The 24,715-nt window shown below is 48.5% G+C and overlaps 1 protein-coding gene across 1 annotated transcript in view; it reads left to right on the plus strand.

Moving 5' to 3' along the window:
• LOC120933090 (zinc metalloproteinase-disintegrin-like VMP-III) overlaps positions 1 to 24,715 on the plus strand; it is a 156,072-nt gene that overhangs the window by 18,889 nt on the left and 112,468 nt on the right. Inside the window, exon 2 of the mRNA XM_040346089.1 lies at positions 23,623 to 23,711. Within this exon, the coding sequence (XP_040202023.1) occupies positions 23,623 to 23,711 (89 nt within the window). The remainder of the gene's footprint in view (positions 1 to 23,622; positions 23,712 to 24,715) is intronic.

Below are 24,715 nucleotides of genomic sequence, written 5' to 3' on the forward strand. Positions count from 1 at the left end.
GTATCCCCTACTTAGAGTAGATGACATTTTTGCCTCTCTTGCAGGGGGTCAAAAGTTCACCAAGCTTGATCTCAAACAAGCATATTTACAATTTGAGGTCCATCCTTCTTCCCGCAAGTTTCTGACCATCAACACCCACAAGGGACTGTATGAATATAATCGGATGGTGTTTGGGGGTAGCCTCTGCCCCAGCCATTTGGCATCGAAAAATGGACGAGATTTTGGCGGACATTCCTTTCACTCAGTGCCTGCTAGATGACATGCTCATTACAGGACAGACCGACCAGGAACACAAGCAGAATGTGGAGCTTGTGTTGGCGAGACTCCAAGAACAGGGTCTGAAAGTGAACTTAGCAAAATGCCAATTCATGGTGCCTAAATTGGAGTTTTGTGGCCACCTTGTGGATGTAGAAGGTATACACACCACAGAAGCCAAGGTTGATGCTTTAGTCAAAGCTCCAGCCCCAACCAACGTCCAGCAGCTGCGATCATACCTTGGCTTGCTGAACTATTACCACAAATTCCTGCCAGATCTGGCACACACCTTGTTTCCGTTGAACAAGCTTTTGGAGAAACACTCCAGATGGGACTGGTCGGCTGCATGCCAACGCGCTTTTGAAGTTTCTAAGCGGAAGCTGTTGGCGTCACGCATGCTCGTGCACTATGACCTCCAGAAGCCTCTGACCTTGGCTTGTGATGCCTCACCCTATGGTCTGGGGGCGGTACTATCCCACATCTTACCAGATGGGTCAGAAAAACCAGTGGCATTTGCCTCCAGGTCTTTGACAAAAGCAGAAAGCAATTACTCACACATTGACAAAGAGGCTCTTGCGCTAATATGGGCAATTAAGAAGTTTCATCTTTACCTGTATGGTAGTGAATTCACCATACTGACGGAACATAAACCACTCCTTCAGATCTTCAGCCCTGACAAAGGTATCTCCCAGACTACTGCAGCCCGCCTCCAACGCTCTGCCCTATTCTTGGGGGCATACAGCTACAAAATTCAGTATCATGGTCATGATGCCAATGCTAATGCGGACGCTATGTCCCGACTGACAGGGAGGTCCATGGACTCTACTCCACCGGTCAGGAGTTGTCGTTACACCAGCCTGTCCTTCTTGTCTTCTGGGGAGATAGCAGCCCATACAACCAAGGATACCTTTCTGAAAACAATACTCTCCTAGGTCCGGCCCGGTTGGCCTGCAACTGTCACACAGGAGTATGAACCTTATTTCCGTAGGCGTATGGAATTAACTGTGGCTGGCAACTGTGTTTTATGGGGAGACCGAGTGATCATTCCACAGACCCTCCGGAGACACATTCTGGACTTGCTACATACTGGTCATCCCGGGGGCACACGTATGAAACAAAAGGCCAGAGGCTATGTGTGGTGGCCAAACCTAGACTCAGATATCACAACATATGTGAATGCTTGTGCTGGATGTGCACAAATGGCAAGAGACCCCCCTCGAGGGTGCGTGCAGCCCTGGACTTGGCCCACGGTTCCTTGGTTTCGCCTACACTTGGACTTTGCAGGCCCGATCAGAGGACACACCTTCTTGATCACAGTGGACGCCCATTCAAAGTGGCCTGAGGTCATTCCTGTTACTCAGCCAACGACTAAGGCTACGGTTTCCATACTGTTAAATCTCGCTGCTACATTTGGATACCCCAGAGAAATCATCACAGACAACGGTGCACAATTCACCAGTCAGGAGTTTCAGCATTTCCTGACTGCCCACAACATCAAGCACAAGTTGACCGCACCTTACCACCCGGCTACAAATGGTCAAGCAGAGCGGTTTGTGCAGACTTTTAAATGCTATTTCAAAGCTACAGTGGCTGCAAGTAAACAACAGCCCCTGTCACCCCAGCAGCTGGACTCCTTCCTTTCTGCTTACAGAAACACACCACATGCAACTAGTGTTGAGCAGAATATGCCATATTCGATTTCGCGATATATCTCGAATATATATTCGAATATTCGAGATATATTCGCTAAATTCGAATATTCGTGATATTTTATCGAAATTAAATGATTGCGATTTTTCGCTATTGCGAATGCGAAAATAATTGCGATTTTTTGATAACTGCGGTAGGAGCACTCTGATTGGCTCAGAATATTCGTGATATTTTATCGAAATATCGCAACATGCGAATGCGATATTTATTGCGCAATTTCGAGAAATGCTGGAGGAGCGCTCTGGCTCAGAATATTCGTGATATTTTATCGAAATATCGCAACATGCGAATGCGATATTTATTGCGCAATTTCGACAAATGCTGTAGGAGCACTCTGATTGGCTCAGAATATTCGTGATATTTTACAATACAAAATAATTGCGAATATTCGGCAAATGCGGAAGGAGCACTCTGATTGGCTCAGAATATTCTTGATATTTTACAATACAAAATAATTGCGAATATTCGGCAAATGCAGAAGGAGCACTCTGATTGGCTCAGAATATTCGTGATATTTTACAATACAAAATAAAAAGTGTTTTGCATTGGTGGTGATTCTTTACTCTATCCATCTGTCACAGCCATTTGTCAATCAAACACCTTGAAGATTGAACACGTTCATGCTGCATGCTTTGGACTTTTTTTCACTTCACATATCAAAGACATTTTTATGAAAGATTATTTTTCTATTATTGGGACTATATTTCTTTATATATTTGTTTCACTGTGTATTTCACAAGTTATTTGCGCTTGCTTATTTTATAATTTGCCCACATGTCTTGTCACTAGACATATTTTTTATTCTTGTAGAGCGACTCCATTTTCTGTCTTGTATTAATTTATGTTGTATAACATTTTTGAGTTGCTGCTGTATTCTCCCCTTTTTTAAGGTATGCGCAATTTTTTCCTTCTTACAAAAAATAATAATATCAAACATACAAATATTCATAACATACACATACACAAAGCCCCCCCCTTTTGCATCAGAGACAATCAGAGTTCTCCTACCACAGTTATCGAAAATTCGCAATCATTTTCGCATTCGCAATAGCGAAAAATCGCAATTTTTTTTTTTTCAATTTGGCAACATAAAAGGATCGCCTCAGCTTAGCTACTCGGCCCAGGGTCTCTAATCATACCAGCAATGCTTTTAGACGTCGATAGGATGTGATCTGTTTTAAAAATCAAATTGAAAAAATGCGAATATTCGGAATTGCGAATATTCACCGCGAAATTCGAAATATAGCGCGATTTCTCGAATATGCTATATTCGAGTCGAATATTCGCAATGCGAATATTCGTGAGCAACACTACATGCAACCACTGGGAAAACTCCAGCAGAACTCCTTCTGGGGCGGCAGCCATGGACTGTTTTGGATATGCTCCGCCCTCAAACAGTCCAGGAACATGTACTACAGTCCCAAGACAAGATGGTCCAACACAATGAGCTCGGCCGATTTACAGCCCAACAAAAGGTATGGGCCCGATCTTATGGGGCTTCCAACACCCGTTGGCTTCCTGCTGTCATTGCAGAGACCTTGGGACCCAAGATGTACAAGGTCCGCCTGGAAGATGGTTCCATTTGCAGACGTCATGCGGACCAACTGCGTCCTCGTTCTCAACTGCCTGAATCCCTGATGTCGGCTGAACCACCAGTGTCTCAAGGATCTGCTCCCAGCGAATCAGGATGCACAGAGACTGATGATTGCAGAGGACACAGACAGTACACACACCACGTAGCTTTAGGTGCACACTGCAGAGGACCCAGACAGTACACCACGTGAAAGTACTTGCAGCAATATACCCTGCCTGTAATATTAATATGAGAAGATCTCTGCTTCTAGGAGTAAATATGAGAAACACCAGCTTTACGTTGGGTGCACAAAGTGCAGAGGACACAGGCAGTGCACACACCACGTAGCTTTAGGTGCACACTGCAGAGGACACAGACAGTACACCACGAGAAAGTACTTGCAGCAATATACCCTGCCTGTAGTATTAATATGAGAAGATCTCTGCTTCTAGGAGTAAATATGAGAAACACCAGCTTTACGTTAGGTGCACAATGTGCAGAGGACACGGACAGTAAACACACCATGTAGCTTTAGGTGCACACTGCAGAGGACACATACAGTACACCACGTGAGAATACTGCAGCTAGCACAATCACCTGCCTGCCTGTCAGTAAATTAGGAAGAGTGGATCTAGCTAAACTATACAGTGTATAAATATATATATACACAACACCTGGGATGCATATATATCCTCTACACACTGTAAGGCCGCGTACACACGATCGGTCAAAACCGATGAAAACGGACTGAAGGTCCGTTTCATCGGTTAACAAATGAAGCTGACTGATGGTCTGATGTGCCTACACACCATCGGTTAAAAAAACGATCGTGTCAGAATGCGGTGACGTAAAACACACGACGTGCTGGAAAAAACTAAGTTCGATGCTTCCAAGCATGCGTCGACTTGATTCTGAGCATGCGCGGCCTTTTGACCGATGCCTTTGCATACTAACGATCGGTTTTGACCTATCGGTCAGGCGTCCATCGGTCAAATTTTAAAGCAAGTTCTCTTTTTTTTTGACCGAAGGATAACTGACCGATGGGGCCCACACACGATCGGTTTGGACCGATGAAACTGACCTTCTGTTCGTTTTCATCGGTTTTGACCGATCGTATGTACAGGGCTTTACTCTAACTGACTAGCCTGTCTCCCTGCCTGCTCTATCTACCTGCAATAAATGACACTCTCTCTCTCTGTCTTCTCTCTCTTAACCACCGCAACACCTACACAAGGCCGACCTGCAGGCGGCCTTTTATAGTGTGGGTCGTGTACTAAACCCCCTGAGCCATAATTGGCCAAAGCCACCCTGGCTTTGGCCAATTATGGCTCTCCGTTTTTTGCAAGCTTTGATTGGCCAAACATGCGGGTCATAGTGCATGCTTGGCCAATCATCAGCCAGCAATGCACTGCGATGCAGCAGTGAATTATGGGCCGTGACACGCCACTCGAATTTGGCGCGAGCGACTGTAACGTTCGTATTTCGATGAACTGTCGAACATACGATGTTCGAGTCGAACGTGAGTTCGACTCGAACACGAAGCTCATCCCTATGACTGAGTAATTAAAGATGAAGTGTCTTTCGTGCTACTAATGAGTAGGTATGAATGTAAGAAAGTTGGAGAAAAAAAGCTGCTAGATCTGATAGTGTTCACTGTACACGTAAATAAATAAATAACTCTTAAAATGATCTTGCGCTAGAGAAATAAATAGACAAAAACGTACAAACTGCAAAAAAGTGGTAAAGTGCTATATGATGAATTCCGATAAAACTCATATATAGTGTAATGTGTGCATACACTTACTATTCCACAGAAAAAAAAAATATATAATACAACATCAATAGATGATCAATAAAAAAAGTGCCAATGTGCATGTAGCGCCCCCTTACTTTCAGTATGGGCGCTATGCTAAAGTTAGTGGGGAATGGGAGAGTTATTTTGCTCCCATTCACAATTTGTTAAATTGCAGGGCTGCTGTCCTTTCAGAACTGTCTTGTAGGTCAGTCTGCGTTTCAGGGGTGCGTTTCCACCTCTGGGCGGCAGTTGGTGCTAGAGGGGTTCTGGCAGAGTCACTTTTGCCTAGCAGCCAATTAGAGGAGTTTCTCCCTTGCTGGGCATGCTGGGGAAGGGTATATCTGGGGTAGACGCCATTGATTCTAGGTTCGTTTTCGCGGGGTCCGAGTTCCAGGTGCGACATCCACCTTCAGGGTGCGTGCATCCATGGACCCTGCCACCATGGCCTACCTGGCCGGAGCTGCGCACCATGCGGAGCTTCATCCTGATGATGAGAGGGGCCCCAGCGACTTGCTGGGTCCCAACCAGGGGTCAAGTCCTGCGGAAAAAAGTGTGGGAACTCCCACCCAAGATCCACTCCCCCACCAAAAAAAATCAGGCCAGTGGCCAGCAGGACCCACAGGCCAGCAGGACCCACAGATCAGTGGCCAGCAGGACCCACAGGTTAGTGGCCAGATCCCAGCAGGGCCCACAAGCTGCAGACCCCGTGGGTCCTGCTGGCCACTGACCACTGGGTCCTGCTGGGAGCTGGCTGCGGACCTGTGGGTCCTGCTGGGAGCTGGCCGCTGACCTGTGGGTCCTGCAGGGAGCTGGCCACTCACCTGTGGGTCCTGCAGGGAGCTGGCCACTCACCTGTGGGTCCTGCAGGGAGCTGGCCACTGACCTGTGGGTCCTGCAGGGAGCTGACCACTGACCTGTGGGTCCTGCAGGGAGCTGACCACTGACCTGTGGGTCCTGCTGGGAGCCTACCATGGCATGTGGGAATCACAGGCCATGGGCAGCAGGACCCACATGTCAGTGGCCAGCAGGACCCACAGGCCAGTGGCCAGCAGGACCCACAGGCCAGTGGCCAGCAGGACCCACAGGCCAGTGGCCAGCAGGATCCACAGGTCAGTGGCCAGCAGGCCCCACGGGTCAGTGGCCAGATCCCAGCAGGATCTGTGGATCCTGCTGGGAGAGAACAATGGGCAAGGTAAATGGGGGGCAGATCTCTCACCTTGCTTGCTTGGCAGACTCAGTACTCAGCAGCAGCAGGACAGGTCCTCTTTTCCTCCTTCTCCACAGCTTCCTTCCTCTAGTCCTGGGGGGTGGGTGATGATCTTGCTCCACAGTACTGTTACTGTACTGTCTGCAGCCACCACCAGCCAGCAGCGGCGTGCCCAGGCCAGCCACATCACGTGGTGTCTCTACACAGTGTCCAGCCAGGCAGAGGCAAGCAAAATATCCGACGATGGGAGTTGTAGCACCGCACGTAGACTGGCTGCCCTGCTCTCCTCAGACTGACTCCACCCCCCGGAGCAGGAAGCTTGAGCATGCAGTCGCCGCTGACTACAACTCCCATAAACAACAGCGGTGGCCGGGCCGGTCACGTGACGTCACCTGACACTGCAGACTGAATAGTGACCGTGAGTCATTCAGTGGACGGACAAAGGGAACGGCGTTCATTCTGTGAAAATAGTGAAGGGATGTCGTTCCCACAGGACTCGAACCCTGGACCCAACCTTTGCTGAGAGGATCCTAAGCTGAGAGCTGTGCGGTGGGGAATCGGCTCAGGGAGAACCCAGAGAGAGGTTATCCAGGAGGCCTGAACGAACCACCAGGGATCTGGTCACCACGATACTGACAGGTATGTTGCAGCTGTCAACTGGTGACCCTGACTAAAAACTTTACTGGGGGGATTCTCTCAATCCAATTATTGCACCCTAAATCGCTAGGCCTGTGGCAGAGGTCCAGAGTCAGGCCTGTGGCAGAGGTCTGTTCCTCCCAGCGATTTACAAGTGACACTTCGGCTGCCAGGCTTGTGACAGAAGTCTGTCCGGGGGCACTTTACCCACTCTGGCTGGAGTGGCGACGAACTGATCTTATTATTACTAAGAGCAGGACTGCTCATTTCATATCCAAGGCCTGATACTAAAGTTGTTCTCATACTTCATCAACCTTTCCTATCTTGTCTCATGTTGATGTTGGCCATGTTGGGCCTTGGAATAAAGCATCGAAGAAAACCCAATTGATGACTGGACCTTCGCTCATTGCCTCAACTCACTAGTATCACCCCTAGACACCCTGCAAGGTAACTCAATACACCGATCCCACAAACAACCAGCGGCTCCTGCGGGGGTAGCGCTACACGTGGGGGCTCGTCCAGGATTCGGCCGTTACCATTGGCAACAAGAGAAGTGAGTAGTAATTTATTAAAGAGCGAAGAGTGTTCGGTATCGTGGTTTTGAACTGTCCAGCAACGAGGGAGTTAACCTCGCACTGCTGAGCTTGGGCGTACGTGCAGCATAGCAAGCGCCTGCAACGTGCCTGGACAAGTTCTTCCAAGTGGGAGGAGTCACCCTCCCCTGCGTGAGACGTGGGCTAAATTTCGCGCCAAGCAGCAAAAGCACCGCCCATCTGCCAAAGAGAAGGAGAACCGCGTAGTAATGTCTGCCTTCCTACAACCTGGCGTTGCCACCCAGCGACTGAGGCCTCCAACCACTTCACCGGGGGTCTTCAGCGCATTTTTACCATCTGGGGTACCTGTGACAGATACAGGCGTCCGCTTGTCTACCCAGGGACAATTCGTCCTCCTGTCTAGTGGAGGGACGGAGATGCTGGGCCTGACCTGTCCCCGTTGCGGGGACCTGTTTGTGAAGATCCAGCCCTTTGCCCGATGCCAGCGATGCTGGGCCTACTTGTTTGTGGCCGTTTCACACACGCAGGCTCTGAAGGAGTACCGGGTGAACTTTATTACTGCTACCCTTACCACGGAGGAGGAAACAGTATGGCCAGAGCCCTCCCCATCGGTGGTGATCGTGGAACCAAAAGTCTGGGACCCCGACGTGATTTCAGTATTGTCCGCCCTGACCCTGCCTTCGGCTGCCTCGCCGCCTTCCTCACTGGAGGTAAGCCCTGGGGAAAACCCGGACTTAGAAAGTGTTCTGTCCAGTGTGACCAGTTTATCGGATGTGACAAGCACTCAGGGCAATGCCACCTCAGAGATGACTGCAACTTCCACAGCGGTTTCCATGTGGCGTGTCCCTACCGAAGAAGGACCCACTCCAGCATCCCGCAGTTGCGGGCAAGGCCTACTTGCTCAGTGCCCCTCAGACTGGCCGAGGGACCTCGCAACGGCAAAACCCTGCGGTCCCCTGCCAGCAGAGGAGTGGCGTCTAACAGACTTTGATCTATCGCCGGATGATTCTATGATTGATGACTGTGACCTCTCTGATCATGTCCTAGAGTCACAAGGCTTCAAGGAATCCAGTGCCTTCGATGATGCTCAGGAGAGGAAGAACCGCTCCGGCCGGAGCGAACTGAGTGGGTCTCAGCAGCCGTCTGTGGACGTTCCGCGTCTAGCCTGGGGAGTCAGTGAGTCAAATTCTGTGTCTGTTGCTACACTCACTACCCCCGTGCCCCTTGTTGCCCCTATTTTGAGAAGGGCACCGGACGCTCTGGTGTTGCCGGGACGTGGGTATCCACGAATCCTGCCCAGATTGGCTCGTCTACAGCGTGTGGTAGTCCAGAAGGTTGCCGCTGACTACGGGTATGAATACCCATATGTGCCACCCCCTCTCCTTTACCAGATTGATCAGGAGAGAGCGAAATGGTGCCGGGATGCTGTGTGGAGTTGTTTAAACGTCCCGCCAGAAGAACGTAAGACCCCCTACGCCTTTATTTGTGTGAGGAAACGATTTGAGGACTGTTTCCAAGATTGGAACTGGGGCCAACACATCTACCGGGATCGGGTTGTGTTGAAGTGCCCCGGAAAAGAAGACCAGACCTTTACAGTGCAATCCACTACTCCAAGAGGAGACATCGTTTGGTTGCCTGACCCTCGTTTTTATAAGTGAAAAAAAAAAAAACATGCAGACTTTGCATGGCCTGTTAACTTTGCAGAAGTTGTGGACATGGACTTTGCCCCACTCCGTTTTGTACTTTTTCTCCTGGTTTCCCCTTTCCCCCTGCTCCTCCAGATCCACATACACTTTTGTGAAGAACTCTTGGGAGGGGTTTGGGTTCAGTCAGTTAGAGTGGGACTCTGCCAACTTCTTCATCGCAGCTTTGGAAAATTCAGCAAGGAAAATAACTGTTTTCCTTTTTTTTTTTTTACTTCCCTTTGCTGCTACTTCTTCACCTTTGAATTTTGGACTGCCACAGTACCAGCGCACTGACCGCTAGGGGCAGTGTTCTGCACCGTTATATTGCAGGACAAAAATGTGTTAAGTCTTATGCTTGAATTTCTTGTACAGAAAAGAGTATTTCTCCTACAGCACTTACACCTTAGGACTCCTCAGGCGGAAGGGAAACTTTGCATTCAAACGTGAGCGTACAGTTTCAATTCTGACCCTGGAGGTTGTAAATAAATAGGAAATTATTCTGATACTTCAGAATGTATATTGTATAGTTTGTATTCTTTTTATGTCTTTCCTATACAGGTTTTTTTTTCTAGACCCACCTACTATCAACACTGCGGAATATGGGCAGCTAGATAGCTAGGGTTGTGTATGTGTGTATGTCTTATATATTAGTAATATTGTAACATAATGTTTTATAATTATGTCTCTTTTCCTACTTTCCTTTCTGGTTTGCAGTATCAGGCCAGCATTCAGGCTCGAATGCTTTAGGACACTGGGGACAGTGTCATTTCAAGTGGGGGGAGTATGTAGCGCCCCCTTACTTTCAGTATGGGCACTACGCTAAAGTTAGTGGGGAATGGGAGAGTTATTTTGCTCCCATTCACAATTTGTTAAATTGCAGGGCTGCTGTCCTTTCAGAACTGTCTTGTAGGTCAGTCTGTGTTTCAGGGGTGCGTTTCCACCTCTGGGCGGCAGTTGGCACTAGAGGGGTTCTGGCAGAGTCACTTTTGCCCAGCAGCCAATTAGAGGAGTTTCTCCCTCGCTCGGCATGCTGGGGAAGGGTATATCTGGGGCAGACGCCATTGATTCTAGGTCCGTTTTCGCGGGGTCGGAGTTCCAGGTGCGGCATCCACCTTCAGGGTGCACGCATCCATGGACCCCGCCACCATGGCCTACCTGGCCGGAGTTGCGCACCATGCAGGGCTTCATCCTGATGATGAGGGGCCCCAGCGACTTGCTGGGTCCCAACCTTTGCTGAGAGGTTGGGACCCAATACACCGATCCCACAAACAACCAGCGGCTCCTACAGGGGTAGCGCTACACGCAAATTAGCAATAAGTGCAAAAATAGCAAAAAGTGCAAAAGTAAAAAAAGTGCAAAAATGCACACAATTAGGTGGATTCAGAAAGACTTAGGATGGCGTATCAGTAGATATGCCAGCCTAAGTCTGAATTTGCGCCGGCGCTAATTTAAGCGTATTCTGGTAACCAGATACACTTAAATTAGGCTCAGATACGAGCAGCGTAAGTGTCTTACACCGTCGTATCCTAAAGTGTAATTTTTAGGCTGACCGATAGGTGGCGCTTTCATTGCGGTTGGCGTAGAATATGTAAATCACTAGATACGCCATTCACGAACGTACGCCCGGCCGACGCAGTACAGATACGCCGTTTAAGTAACGCATTATCAGGCCTAAAGTTATTCCATCAAATAGCTGGAATAGTAATGTTAAGTATGGCCGCCGTTCCCGCATCGAAAATTTTACGTTGTTTGCGTAAATCGTCCCCGAATTTGAATTAGGCGCCCTTACGCCCGCCCGATTTACGCTACGCCGCCGTAACTTAGCAGGCAAGTACTTTGTGAATCGTGTACTTGCCTCGCTAACTTACGGCGGCGTAGTGTAAATGCCATACGCTACGCTGCCGCAACTATGCGCCCGCCATCCTGAATCCAGCTAAATGAGTTCTATATGTGAAAGATGGTTCAATATTGCAATATGAATGAAATAAGTGAGAATAAAGTTCTGAAATGTCCCATATAAATTGACAGGGGGACCAATCCTCCAATGCCTCCAAAGTCTTAATGAGAATATTTCCTTATTTGGAGTATTGAACCATGATGTTTGTCCTCCACTAGTCTCCCAGAACTCTCACCTTACAGACATATGGTAACTGGCACATCAACTTATCCCCACTCTACTCTGCTATCCAATGCTAGGGTTCAGGGCCGCTGATAGAAATCATGGGGCCCCGTACAGCCTATCTGACGGGGCCCCCTTCGGCCCTATCCCAGGTTCCTCGATCGGCCCCACCCCTAGCCCCTTCCAGGCTTTCAGTGGCTGCAGAAAGAAATTAGAGAGACCGGTTCCTCTAGATCAGTATTGCTCAACATTTTACCAGTCATGGCAAAATATATTCCCTTTTCACTGCCTGTCAACTGCCTCTGAAAAGTGATCCGAGTCTGGATTGTTTTTCAGAGGAATGGTATTTTCTTGTTGGTATTACGATCGTAATTATGACCCGCTCTGATCGTACAGAAAAAGGGTGTCAGGTTTAAAAGTAACGTGTGTGTGTGTATACACACAAACGCATGTAAACACATGTATGCACATATACACACATATAAATATACACACAGACACACCTCCTAAACAGTAGCTGTCTGTTATAAGAAAGGGACCTGCAGTTACACATGGAACATGGCATGAGGCTAGATTTACATAGCAGGGGAAACAAATGACAGATTTCTGGCCATGCTTTCTCAACAGAATAGGCCCCTCACTTCTACTGTACATCCAAAATCCATGTATTTTAAGTGTGTATGGACTCCTCTCCTGAGGGATACTGTGAGAATTCACCATCTACTATTGTCTGTTATATGCTTTTTTTCTCTGCCCCCTAATTCTGAACACATACATGCATACAACATATACAGATTGCTTTTTAAGCACCTTCACTCTCCATGTTGGGGTACTGCGCTGTAGGGGGAGACAAAGAGCACACACTGTGCAAGACACCTCTCCCTTTGCTTTCACTTTCAGCGTCTGCACTGACGATTTACATAACAACTGAGAATCGGGCAACCACCTTTATAACAATTCAGGCATGGGGGAGAGGGCACAATGGTCCCCTGCAGCATGGTGCCCAGTCCCAATGGCTACTACTGTGTCCCGTTTCTGTCTGCCACTGCATTGAGTAGAGGGAGATGAATCACTCCGCCTGGGAAGGGAATATGCAGGCTGGGACTTGAGCCAGCCTGCGGAGCAGGCTTGGAAGTCACATGCACCCGAAATAGAAAAAATAGTCTCTCCCACACACCCACAAGGACATCAATACGGAGGTATACAGAAAGAAGAAAAAAAAAACCTCAGATAAGTCAGGGGTGGGGGGAGTTGGGGGTGCTAGCTGGAGAAGGACTTTTTTTTTATTTTTTATTCTGCTTTCTTTTATTCTGATTGCCGGGCCCCCCTGCTTGCCGGGGCCCGGTACAACAGGGTCAGGTGTACTGGCTTATCAGCGGCCCTGCTAGGGTTGTTGTGATGATATCACTACTTCTCTCCTCTGTCCCTTATGATCTCACTATCCTAAAGGAAATGACAGGGGGAGGGGTACTCCAGCCTGTGCCCAGGAATAAGCAAGGAGGAGAGGAAACTCCAATGGTTTAGTAGTATGGATACAATTTTAATGTGCACACACATAAAAATGGACTCTTACAATAAATAAAAAGTAGCAAGCTTGTTAGGGTAAATATGCAGCGTGTATGCACTGTCTTACGTTCCCTCCGCTCCTTCCAGTCTGCGGACAGCGCATACACACTGCATATTTACCCTAACAAGCTTACTACTTTGTATTTATTGTAAGAGCCCAATTTTATGTGTGTACACATTAAAGTTCTCATTAAGACTTTGGAGGCATTGGAGGATTGGTCCCCCTGTCAACTATATGGAATGTTTCAGAACTTTATTCTCACTTATTTCATTCATATTGCAATATTGAACCATCTTTCACATTTTGCACTCATTGGGCCAGATTCTTGTACATCCGCGTAAAATTGTGCGGGCGTAACATATCTGAATTACGTTACGCCTCCGCAACTTACACGGGCAAGTGCTGTATTCTCAAAGCACTTGCTCCGTAAGTTGCGGCGGCGTAGCGTAAATCGACCGGCGTAAGCCCGCCTAATTCAAATTTTGATCAGGGGGGCGTGTTTTATGTAAAACTACTGTGACCCGACGTGATTGATGTTTTTGCGGAACGGCGCATGCGCCGTCCTTGGAATTTTCCAGTGTGCATTGCTCCAAAGTACGCCGCAAGGACGTGAACGTAAATGACGTCCAGCCCCATTCACGGACGACTTACGCAAACGACGTAACTTTTTCAAATTTCGACGCGGGAACGATGGCCATACTTAACATTGGTACGCCACACTTATGCTTCATATAGCGGGGGCAACTATACGCCGGGAAAAGCCTAACGTAAACGTCGTGACTTTACTGCGTCGGCCGCGCGTACGTTCGGGAATTCGTGTATCTAGCTAATTTGCATACTTGACGCGGAATTCGATGGAAGCGCCACCTAGCGGTCAGAAAAAATATGCAGTTAAGATCCGATGGTGTAAGAGACTTACGCCTGTCAGATCTAATGGATATCTATGCGTAACTGATTCTATGAATCAGGCACATAGATACGACGGGTCGGATTAGGACTTACGACGGCGTGCATGGCGCTGCGCCGTCGTAAGTCCTTTCTGAATCTGGGCCATTGTGTGCATTTTTGCACTTTTTGCTAATTTGCATATTGCCACTTTATTTATTGATCATCTATTGATGTTGTATTATATATATATTTTTTTGTGGAATAGTAAATGTATGCACTCATTACACTATATATGAGTTTTATCGGAATTCATCATATAGCACTTTACCACTTTTTTGCAGTTTGCACGTTTTTGTATATTTTTTTCTTTAGCATAAGATCATTTTAAGAGTTATTTATGACTGAGTAATTGTCATTCAAAATGTGAGAGCACCGAAAGCTGAAAAATTGGTCGGGCTATTAAGGGGGTTTAAGTGCCCAGTGGTCAAGTGGTTAATGTGGAGGAATATTTTTGATCAGTTTCCTGATTTTTTTTTAATTTGCTTTTAACCATAGGGACTAGCATCAATACCATATCCCCCGGGGAAAAGGTACGGGTCTTGGGTCGGGCTACGGGTCTTTGCCCCCAGGTTGTACACTCTCTGCTGTGCTAACTGCGCTTCTAGCAAATGTTCCTTTACGATTGGTTTTACCTGTGCAATTCTATCTTGTATCAGGGTGACATGCTCAATCACACTGTAGATCAAACTCAAATTTTTCCCAAGTTTCCATGGCGATATTCAGCAGCCCTCTTGGGTGACTCCCATAGAGTAACTCGAAGGTTGAGAAATCCGTAGAGGATTGGTTTACCTCCCTAATGGCAAACATCAAATAGGGTATTAGACAGTCCCAATCCTTTCCATCTCTATCCACCACCTTCTTTAACATTTGTTTTAGGGTTTTGTTGAACTTTTCATCCAACCCATCCGTTCGGGGGTGATATACAGATGTTACGCAATTGTGTCATTTTGAACAACTTGCATAGTTCTTTTATAACCCAGGACATAAAGGGTGTACCTTAGTCCCTAAGCAATTCCTTACAAATACCCACACGGATAAAAACAAGAGATAGCTCTTTGGCTATGGTTTTGGCCGAGGTATTTAGAAGTGGAATCGCTTCCGGACAACGGGTGGTATGATCCAATATAGTCAAAATGTACTGATGCCCCCTAGCAGACTTCATTATCGGACCTACCAAATACATTGCGATCCTCTCAAAGGGGACCTCAATGATGGAAAGAGGTACCAGCGGGTTACGGAAATGTGGCATAGGTGCCGACTTCTGACACACAGGGCAGGAGGAACAATAATTTTCTGTTTCCTTCATGACCCCAGGCCAATAGAATCTCTGCAATACTCTCTCTTGGGTTTTCTCTGTCCCCAGATGATCTCCAAGAATGTGCCCATGGGCCAACTCTAACACCAACTTCCTGTAAGGTTTGGGCACCACAAGTTGCTCAATGGTTTCTTGATGAAGATTGATTAACCCCTGACAACTTCAGGGCAAACCCCATTCTACCTCTGACCCAAATCATGAAAGCATGCAGAGAGTTGAGGGACAATCTGCTTCTTTCGGTGTTCCAGCGTCCAAGAGGAGGAGGCGGTACCTTTATTGGCCTTTTATAGACAAAATGACATCATACACATGAGCACAACTTATAGGTCAGTCCATATATGGTGGTTCCTCCTGTTATGTTCTTCTTGCCACGAGGCACACTCAGAGCACAGGGTCCTTCACTCAAGTTCACAGGGGCTTCATTCAGAGCCATATATGCTCCCTCAGTGGAAGAAGGGGGAGGGTGACATCTCTCTCTCTCTCTCTCTCTCTCTCTCTCTCTCTCTCTCTCTCTCTCTCTCTCTCTCTCTCTCTCTCTCTCTCTCTCTCTCTCTCTCTCTCTCTCTCTCTCTCTCTCTCTCTCTCTCTCTCTCTCTCTCTCAATTGTAGATTCACACTGAAGGCATCAAAACTATGAATTAACACATGTGAAATTATACATAACAAAAAAGTGTGAAACAACTGAAAATATATTTCATATTCTAGGTTCTTCAAAGTAGCCACCTTTTGCAGCAGACACATCTCTAGAACTGTTAAGAAGAGACTGTGTGAATCAGGCCTTCATGGTAGAATATCTGCTAGGAAACCACTGCTAAAGAAAGGCAACAAGCAGAAGAGACTTGTTTGGGCTAAAGAACACAAGGAATGGAAATCTGTGCTTTGGTCTGATGAGTCCAAACTTCAGATCTTTGGTTCCAACCCCCGTGTCTTTGTGCGACGCACAAAAGGTGAACGGATGGACTCTACATGCCTGGTTCCCACCGTAAAGCATGGAGGAGGTGTGATGGTGTGGGGGTGCTTTGCTGGTGACACTGTTGGGGATTTAATCCAAATTGAAGGCATACTGAACCAGCATGGCTACCACAGCATCTTGCAGCGGCATGCTATTCCATCTGGTTTGCGTTTATTTGGACCAACATTTATTTATCAACAGGACAATGACCCCAAACACACCTCCAGGCTGTGTAAGGGCTATTTGACCAAGAAGGAGAGTGATGGGGTGCTGCGCCAGGTGACTACCTCTTGAAGCTCATCAAGAGAATGCCAAGAGTGTGCAAAGCAGTAATCAAAGCAAAAGGTGGCTACTTTGAAGAACCTAGAATATGAAATATATTTTCAGTTGTTTCACACTTTTTTGTTATGTATAATTCCACATGTGTTACTTCATAGTTTTGATGCCTTCAGTGTGAATCTACAATTTTCATAGTCATGAAAATAAAGAAAACTCTTTGAATGAGAAGGTGTGTCCAAACTTTTGGTCTGTACTGTGTATATATTATATATATATATATATATATATATATATATCAAGAAATAAAAGACTATAATGAAAGAAAGGCAACATTTGAGTAGCTCAGGAGAAAAGTAACATAACACAAAAATATTCATTTCAGTAACCTCCATCACATTCTTCTGCCTTTTGAGCCACTCGATACAGCAGGCGCCTTTATTAGGGTGTGGTCTTTTAACTGTTCTGTGGCAACATTTTCCCTGTGAACCTTGAGATCCGAAAACTAAAATTTTTTCGTCTGAGGATGTTGGCTCCTCCCCAGTTTCTCCAGTCTCCCCTGCCAATACTGACAAGGGAAACTCTGAAGAGTCCTCACCACTCTAAGAGGACTTCTGGTCATCACCTTCCTAGTCTATAGGGGCACTAGTAGGGGGCTTTTGAAAATCCCTTCCCACAATGACATTATGTGGTAAGTGAGACACTAACCCCACCTGATGAGAGAGGTTACCTTTGGGGATCTCAAAAAACACTGTAGTCACAGGATACTCTCGGGTGTCCCCATGCACACAAATATAAGCCAGCTTGTTATTCCCAGAGACCTCTGTAATAACTTATTCAGCTTTTATCAATTTCACCAGGCTGCCTGAATCTAACATTAACACACATTTAAAGCGGAGTTCCGGCCACAAATTGAAAAAAAAAAACTTTTTAAATATAAATACCCCTGTAATACACAAGCTGAATGTATTCTACTACAGTTAGTCTGTAAACGAAGGTCCATTTTGTTAGGTTGTTAGAGCATTTAGACACTTTATAAAACAGAAATAGACCGTGGCCATCTTAAGTGTGGGCATCATGAAGCCAGACTGTAAGACTTCCTGGATTTCAGCCTCGCACATGCTCAGTGCTGCACAAGCAGTGTAATGGTTTCAGATCAGTTTTCAATAGCAACGGGAGTGTCAGAGGAAGTTACCGCCCCTTATCTATGCAAAGCAAACCTCTCCCCCCCCCCCCTCCTTCCAGGAACCAGTAAATATAATAAATAATTTGTTCCTGTGCAGATATATCTACATAACAAGATGATATATATCTCTTGTTATATATGTGGTGTGTATACATATACCAGACATGTGCACTGTCAATAAATTCATTTTGTTAGTGCGGTGATGTTAGTGTGGTGATGTTAGTGCGGTGATGTTAGTGCGGTGATGTTAGTGCGGTGATGTTAGTGCGGTGATGTTAGTGCTGCGATGTTAGTGCTGCGATGTTAGTGCTGCGATGTTTGTGCTGCGATGTTTGTGCTGTGATGTTAGTGCTGCGATGTTTGTGCTGCGATGTTTGTGCTGCGATGTTTGTGCTGTGATGTTAGTGCTGTGATGTTAGTGCGGTGACATTAGTGCGGTGATGTTAGTGCGGTAGTGACGTTAGTGCTGTGACGTTAGTGCTGTGATGTTAGTGCTGTGATGTTAGTGCTGTGATGTTAGTGCTGTGATGTTAGTGCTGTGATGTTAGTGCGGTGGTGATGTTAGTGCGGTGACATTAGTGCGGTGACATTAGTGCGGTGATGTTAGTGCTGCGATGTTAGTGCTGCGATGTTAGTGCTGCGATGTTAGTGCAGTGATGTTAGTGCGGTGATGTTAGTGCGGTGATGTTAGTGCTGTGATGTTAGTGCTGTGATGTTAGTGCGGTGACATTAGTGCGGTGTTGTTAGTGCGGTGGTGATGTTAGTGCGGTGACATTAGTGCTGTGATGTTAGTGCGGTGATGTTAGTGCTGTGATGTTAGTGCGGTGATGTTAGTGCTGTGATGTTAGTGCTGTGATGTTAGTGCTGTGATGTTAGTGCGGTGACAGTGCGGTGACAGTGCAGTGATGTTAGTGCGGTGACAGTGTGGTGATGTTAGTGCGGTGACAGTGCGGTGACAGTGCGGTGATGTTAGTGCGGTGACAGTGCGGTGACAGTGCGGTGATGTTAGTGCGGTGACAGAGCGGTGACAGTGCGGTGATGTTAGTGCGGTGACAGTGCGGTGACAGTGCGGTGATGTTAGTGCGGTGACAGTGCAGTGATGTTAGTGCGGTGACAGAGCGGTGACAGTGCGGTGACAGAGCGGTGACAGAGCGGTGATGTTAGTGCGGTGACAGTGCGGTGATGTTAGTGCGGTGACAGTGCAGTGACAGTGCAGTGATGTTAGTGCGGTGACAGTGCGGTGATGTTAGTGCGGTGATGTTAGTGCGGTGACAGTGTGGTGATGTTAGTGCGGTGATGTTAGTGCGGTGACAGTGCGGTGACAGTGCGGTGATGTTAGTGCGGTGACAGTGCGGTGACAGTGCGGTGATGTTAGTGCGGTGACAGTGCGGTGATGTTAGTGCGGTGACAGTGCGGTGATGTTAGTGCGGTGACAGTGCAGTGATGTTAGTGCGGTGATGTTAGTGCGGTGACAGTGCGGTGATGTTAGTGCGGTGACAGTGCGGTGACAGTGCGGTGATGTTAGTGCGGTGACAGTGCGGTGACAGTGCGGTGATGTTAGTGCGGTGACAGTGCGGTGATGTTAGTGCGGTGACAGTGCGGTGACAGTGCGGTGATGTTAGTGCGGTGACAGTGCGGTGACAGTGCGGTGACAGTGCGGTGATGTTAGTGCGGTGACAGTGCGGTGACAGTGCGGTGACAGTGCGGTGATGTTAGTGCGGTGACAGTGCGGTGACAGTGCGGTGACAGTGCGGTGACAGTGCGGTGATGTTAGTGCGGTGACAGTGCGGTGACAGTGCGGTGACAGTGCGGTGATGTTAGTGCGGTGACAGTGCGGTGACAGTGCGGTGACAGTGCGGTGATGTTAGTGCGGTGATGTTAGTGCGGTGACAGTGCGGTGATGTTAGTGCGGTGACAGTGCGGTGATGTTAGTGCGGTGACAGTGCGGTGACAGTGCGGTGACAGTGCGGTGATGTTAGTGCGGTGACAGTGCGGTGATGTTAGTGCGGTGACAGTGCGGTGATGTTAGTGCGGTGACAGTGCGGTGATGTTAGTGCGGTGACAGTGCGGTGACAGTGCGGTGACAGTGCGGTGATGTTAGTGCGGTGACAGTGCGGTGACAGTGCGGTGACAGTGCGGTGACAGTGCGGTGATGTTAGTGCGGTGACAGTGCGGTGACAGTGCGGTGACAGTGCGGTGATGACAGTGCGGTGACAGTGCGGTGACAGTGCGGTGATGTTAGTGCGGTGACAGTGCAGTGACAGTGCGGTGATGTTAGTGCGGTGACAGTGCGGTGACAGTGCGGTGACAGTGCGGTGATGTTAGTGCGGTGACAGTGCGGTGATGTTAGTGCGGTGACAGTGCAGTGACAGTGCGGTGATGTTAGTGCGGTGACAGTGCGGTGACAGTGCGGTGACAGTGCGGTGATGTTAGTGCGGTGACAGTGCGGTGATGTTAGTGCGGTGACAGTGCGGTGACAACATTATGTGCAGAGTGGGGGGAGGTACAGATGATCAGGCATACAGAGTACATCTCTGTCTGTGTAGATCTGTATGTGAGTACAGTGATCATAGTACAGCCCCGCCTCCCTGCACTAGACTTGTAACACACAGTGCAGAGCGATGTCTCTATGTACAGGGAGGCGGGGCTGTACTATGCTCGGTGCTCTCACTATCAGACAGAGTGAGACTCGCTCTCTCTGCCTGATGATCTGTATCTCCGTGCATCGGAGACAGATGGCAGGTGGGCGGGTGGTGGAGGGAGGAGGACGGGGGCGGCGGTGACGGACGGGTGGAGGAGCTAGGACGGGGGCGGTGCTAGGACGGGGGCGGTGCTAGGACGGGTGGAGGAGCTAGGACGGGGGAGGAGTTGGAGAGGGAGAAGAGGAAGGACACCACCTCTATGGGCGGCACTGCCCTCCCTCCCTCCCGCCCCCCGAGATGTTCATCCACGGCTGCGATGTTCAGCCCAGCCTCCTGGGATTGAAGAGACACATATCCCAGGAGGCATAGCAGCGCTGGATGCGGCGGGGGGGGGCCATTCCGCCGCAGCTGGGGGAATAAGAGACTCACAGATAAAAACGTGAGTTTTTAAAAGACAAAAATAAAACATCCCAAATGTATTTAAGGGGGCAGTGTAAAAACGAATGCAAAGAAGTTGTAAAATAGGGTGGAACTCCGCTTTAATCTTATCTTTCTTGCCCTTACTGATGATAACAGGTGTGGCTTTCGTCCCATCAAGACGAATTGCCAAAATACAGCTAACAAGTGCACTTTCATAACCAGTGGAGGGAACGTAGATTGAGGAGGCACCCCTCTGTTCAATTGTTGTTTGGGCTCCTTGACCCATAAACACTACAGTTTCATCCATAGCAATCATGTTGCAAAGTTGATATTTAGAAAAGTCGATGCCATCAACAAAGGACTTGAATGCAAGTGCTCGCTTAATAACTTCAGCATCTTCCAACTTAAACAGTGTTGTTGATTTTCTGAGAGACAGTTCATATCGCTGAAGGAAGCATTCCAGCCAATGTTGTGATGCTTTGAATTCTGGGGATATGTCAAATTGTGGTGCCATTGCAAGGGCAAATGTTTGAATATCAGCCCTGCGCACAATCAAAGCCTTTGCTCTCCTTTCAGCAACCCCATAGGCGTGCGCAGCCTATTACATTAGGGTGTGCACCCCAAAGCTCAAACACACGTGTGTGTGTATATATATATATATATATACACACACACACACACGCGCGCGCACACATGTGTGCGCTTTTAGAAATAAATTGGTACATGTGCACAGGTTTTTTTTTTCAGTTTGCTAGTTGGAGTGAGGGCTGAGAGAGGTGCAGGAGGGAGGGCTGAGAGAAAGAGGTGTGGGAGGGAGGGCTGAGAGAGATGCAGGAGGGAGGGCCGAGAGAAAGAGAGGTGTAGGAGGAAGGGGTGAGAGAAAGAGAGGTGTAGGAGGGAGGGCCGAGAGAAAGAGAGGTGTAGGAGGGAGGGCCGAGAGAGGGAGAGAGAGGTGTAGGAGAGAGGGAGAGAGAGGGCTGAGAGAGGGCGAGAGAGGGAGAGAGGTGTAGGAGGGAGGGCAAGAGAGGGAGAGAGGTGTAGGAGGGAGGGCAAGAGAGGGAGAGAGGTGTAGGAGGGAGGGCTGAGAGAGAGGTGTAGAAGAGAGGGAGAGAAAGGTGTAGGAGAGAGAGGGAGAGAGAGGTGTGGGAGAGAGAGGTGTGGGAGAGAGAGGTGTGGGAGAGAGAGGTGTGGGAGAGAGAGGTGTGGGGGAGAGAGGTGTGGGAGAGAGAGGTGTGGGAGAGAGAGGTGTGGGAGAGAGAGGTGTGGGAGAGAGAGGTGTGGGAGAGAGGTGTGGGAGAGAGGTGTAGGAGAGAGGGCTGAGAGAAAGAGAGGTGTAGGAGGGAGGGCTGAGAGAGGGCTGAGAGAGGGAGATAGAGGAAGAGATAGGTGTAGGAGGGAGGGCTGAGAGAGAGAGGTGTAGGAGGGAGAGCTGAGAGAGAGAGAGAGGGTTAGAAGGGAGAGCTGAGAGAGAGAGAGAGAGAGAGAGAGAGAGAGAGAGAGAGGTGTAGGAGGGAGGGCTGAGAGAGGGAGAGGTGTAGGAGGGAGGGCTGAGAGGGAGGGCTAAGAATGGAGGGAGGGCTAAAAGAGGGGGGCTGATAGAGACAGGTGGGCTGAGAGAGAAGGGGGCTGAGATAGGGGGGCTAAGAAAATAGGGAGGGCTAAGAGAGAAGGGAGGGGGTTTAGAGAGAGGTGGGCTGAGAGAGAGGGCTGAGAATGGAGGGAGAGCTAAGAGAGGGGGCTGATAGAGACGGGTGGGCTGCGAGATAAGGGAGGGGGCTTAGAGAGAGGGGGCTGAGAGAATTGGGTGGGCTGATAGAGACGGGTTGGCTGAGAGGAGAGGGGCTGAGAGAGAGGGGAGGAGACTTAGAGAGAGGGGGGCTTAGAAAGGGAGGGGGGCTTAGAGAGAGGAGGAGAGCTGAGATAGCAGGGAGGGGGGCTTAGAGAGAGGAGGAGAGCTGAGAGAGGAGGAGGGCTGAGAGAGAATGGAGGGGGGCTGAGAAAGCAGGGAGGGGGGCTTTGAGAGAGGGGGGCTGATGGAGAAGTGAGGGGGGCTTCGAGAGAGGAGGAGAGCTGAGATAGCAGGGAGGGGGGCTTAGAGAGAGGAGGAGAGCTGAGAGAGGAGGAGGGCTGAGAGAGAAGGGAAGTGGGTTTAGAGAGAAGAGAGGGGGACTTGGAGAGAGGGGGGCTTGGAGCGAGGGGGGCTTGGAGAGATGGGAGGTGGGGGGGAGATAAGAGACCCCTAGCCCTGGTTCCTGCAGTCCCACCCATGTCCCAGTCTCTGTCTGCAGTACCTTCAATAACGTGATGCTGTCCAATTCCAGCGACTCCCGCAGCAGCCTGCGCCTCCTGCCCGTCCTCTGTGACAGCTCTGTGTCCCCAGTGAGCGGCGAGCCTGTCTGTCTGGCCTCGGATCAGAGCGCGGAGAGGAGCAGTCCATGCTCTGGAAGCATGGGGTAGTGTACGCTGCGCCCGCTTTCCTCCTGGGGGAGACGGGGTCAAGGAGGAGGGCTCTCTGCTTATCTGCGCTTGATCCCTCCCCAAGGGTGCGTGCTGCTGATTGCTGCCCACTGCCGCCGCACACATTTCTGGTGCTAGACAAAAAATATTGTCTGTCTTGCTGAATGTTTTTTAGTAAAATTAACAACAATAATAATAATAATAATAATAATAATAATAATAATAATAATTATAACAATAATATTAGCAATAGTAGTAATTATTACAGTTGTAATAATAATAATTAAAATAAAGGTTAATATGATCACTTATCATTTGAACTCAGTTCCAGGTCTACATGCTCTGCCTACAGGACAGAAATACAAGGTTGTCATTCCACAGCAAATCCATGCACTGTACAAAAGTGATACTCAGGTAAAACTATGAAAAAAGTATGATAAAAATTATGTGTTAAGATATCTATGCGTACACACATGTTTGTATACAATCAGAGATCTGTCATTAATTCAGAGCTCAAAGGAATACATCCAAGAGGTGCTGGAACTTCAATGCTTATTAATACAGAGTAGTAAAGGGAAAAGGTAATCATTTTAAAGCCCTGCCTTTTGGCAAGGTATCTGTACACACCACCTGGTAATCAGGACGCGTTTCATCTATTGGTGACGCTGTGTCCCTACTGCCATCTCTGCTCTGAGTTCCAAGCCTCATTCTGATATCGAGTTCCTCTGTAGTAGCCAGCACCCATTCACATGGTGTGAAGCCATCTCAGCAAGCGAAAGAGCTACACAAACGGAGAGTGCAGTCTGCAGGAGCGGTCACCTTAACTCCACTGGGACCGATATGCTCTGTTTTACTTCTACCAAATGTGAGTGCATAAACTGTATGCCTATTAACCACTTAAGGACCGCCACACGCAGATATATGTCTGCAGAATGGCACGGCTGGGCACAAGGGCATACATGTACGTCCCCTTTAGGAGCCCAGCCTTGGTTTGCCCAGTGCGCCGCCGTGGGTGGTGTAGCGCGCCGCCAGTGGCGTGCTCGCGACCCGGTCCTAAACTCTGAACGTCCCCGCGGGAACCGCGTACCCGATCGCCGCTGGTGTCCCGCGATCGCGTCACAGAGAGGAAGAACGGGGAGAGGTAAGTGTAAACAAACCTCTCCCCGTGCTTCCTAGTGAGACTGACACTGATTGTCTGTTCCCTGTCATAGGGAACGACGATCAGTGACGTCACACGCTAAGCCTCACCCCCCACAGTAATAAACACAAATCAGGGCACACTTAACCCCTACAGCGCCACCTATAGGTTAACCCCTTCACTGCCAGTGTCATTTTTATAGTAAACAGTGCATTCTTATACAGCACTGTTCGCTGTATAGATGAAAATGGTCCCAAAATAGTGTCAAAAGTGTCCCATG

This window comes from Rana temporaria, chromosome 3 (genome assembly GCF_905171775.1).
Source record: "Rana temporaria chromosome 3, aRanTem1.1, whole genome shotgun sequence".
Taxonomy (NCBI): domain Eukaryota; kingdom Metazoa; phylum Chordata; class Amphibia; order Anura; family Ranidae; genus Rana; species Rana temporaria.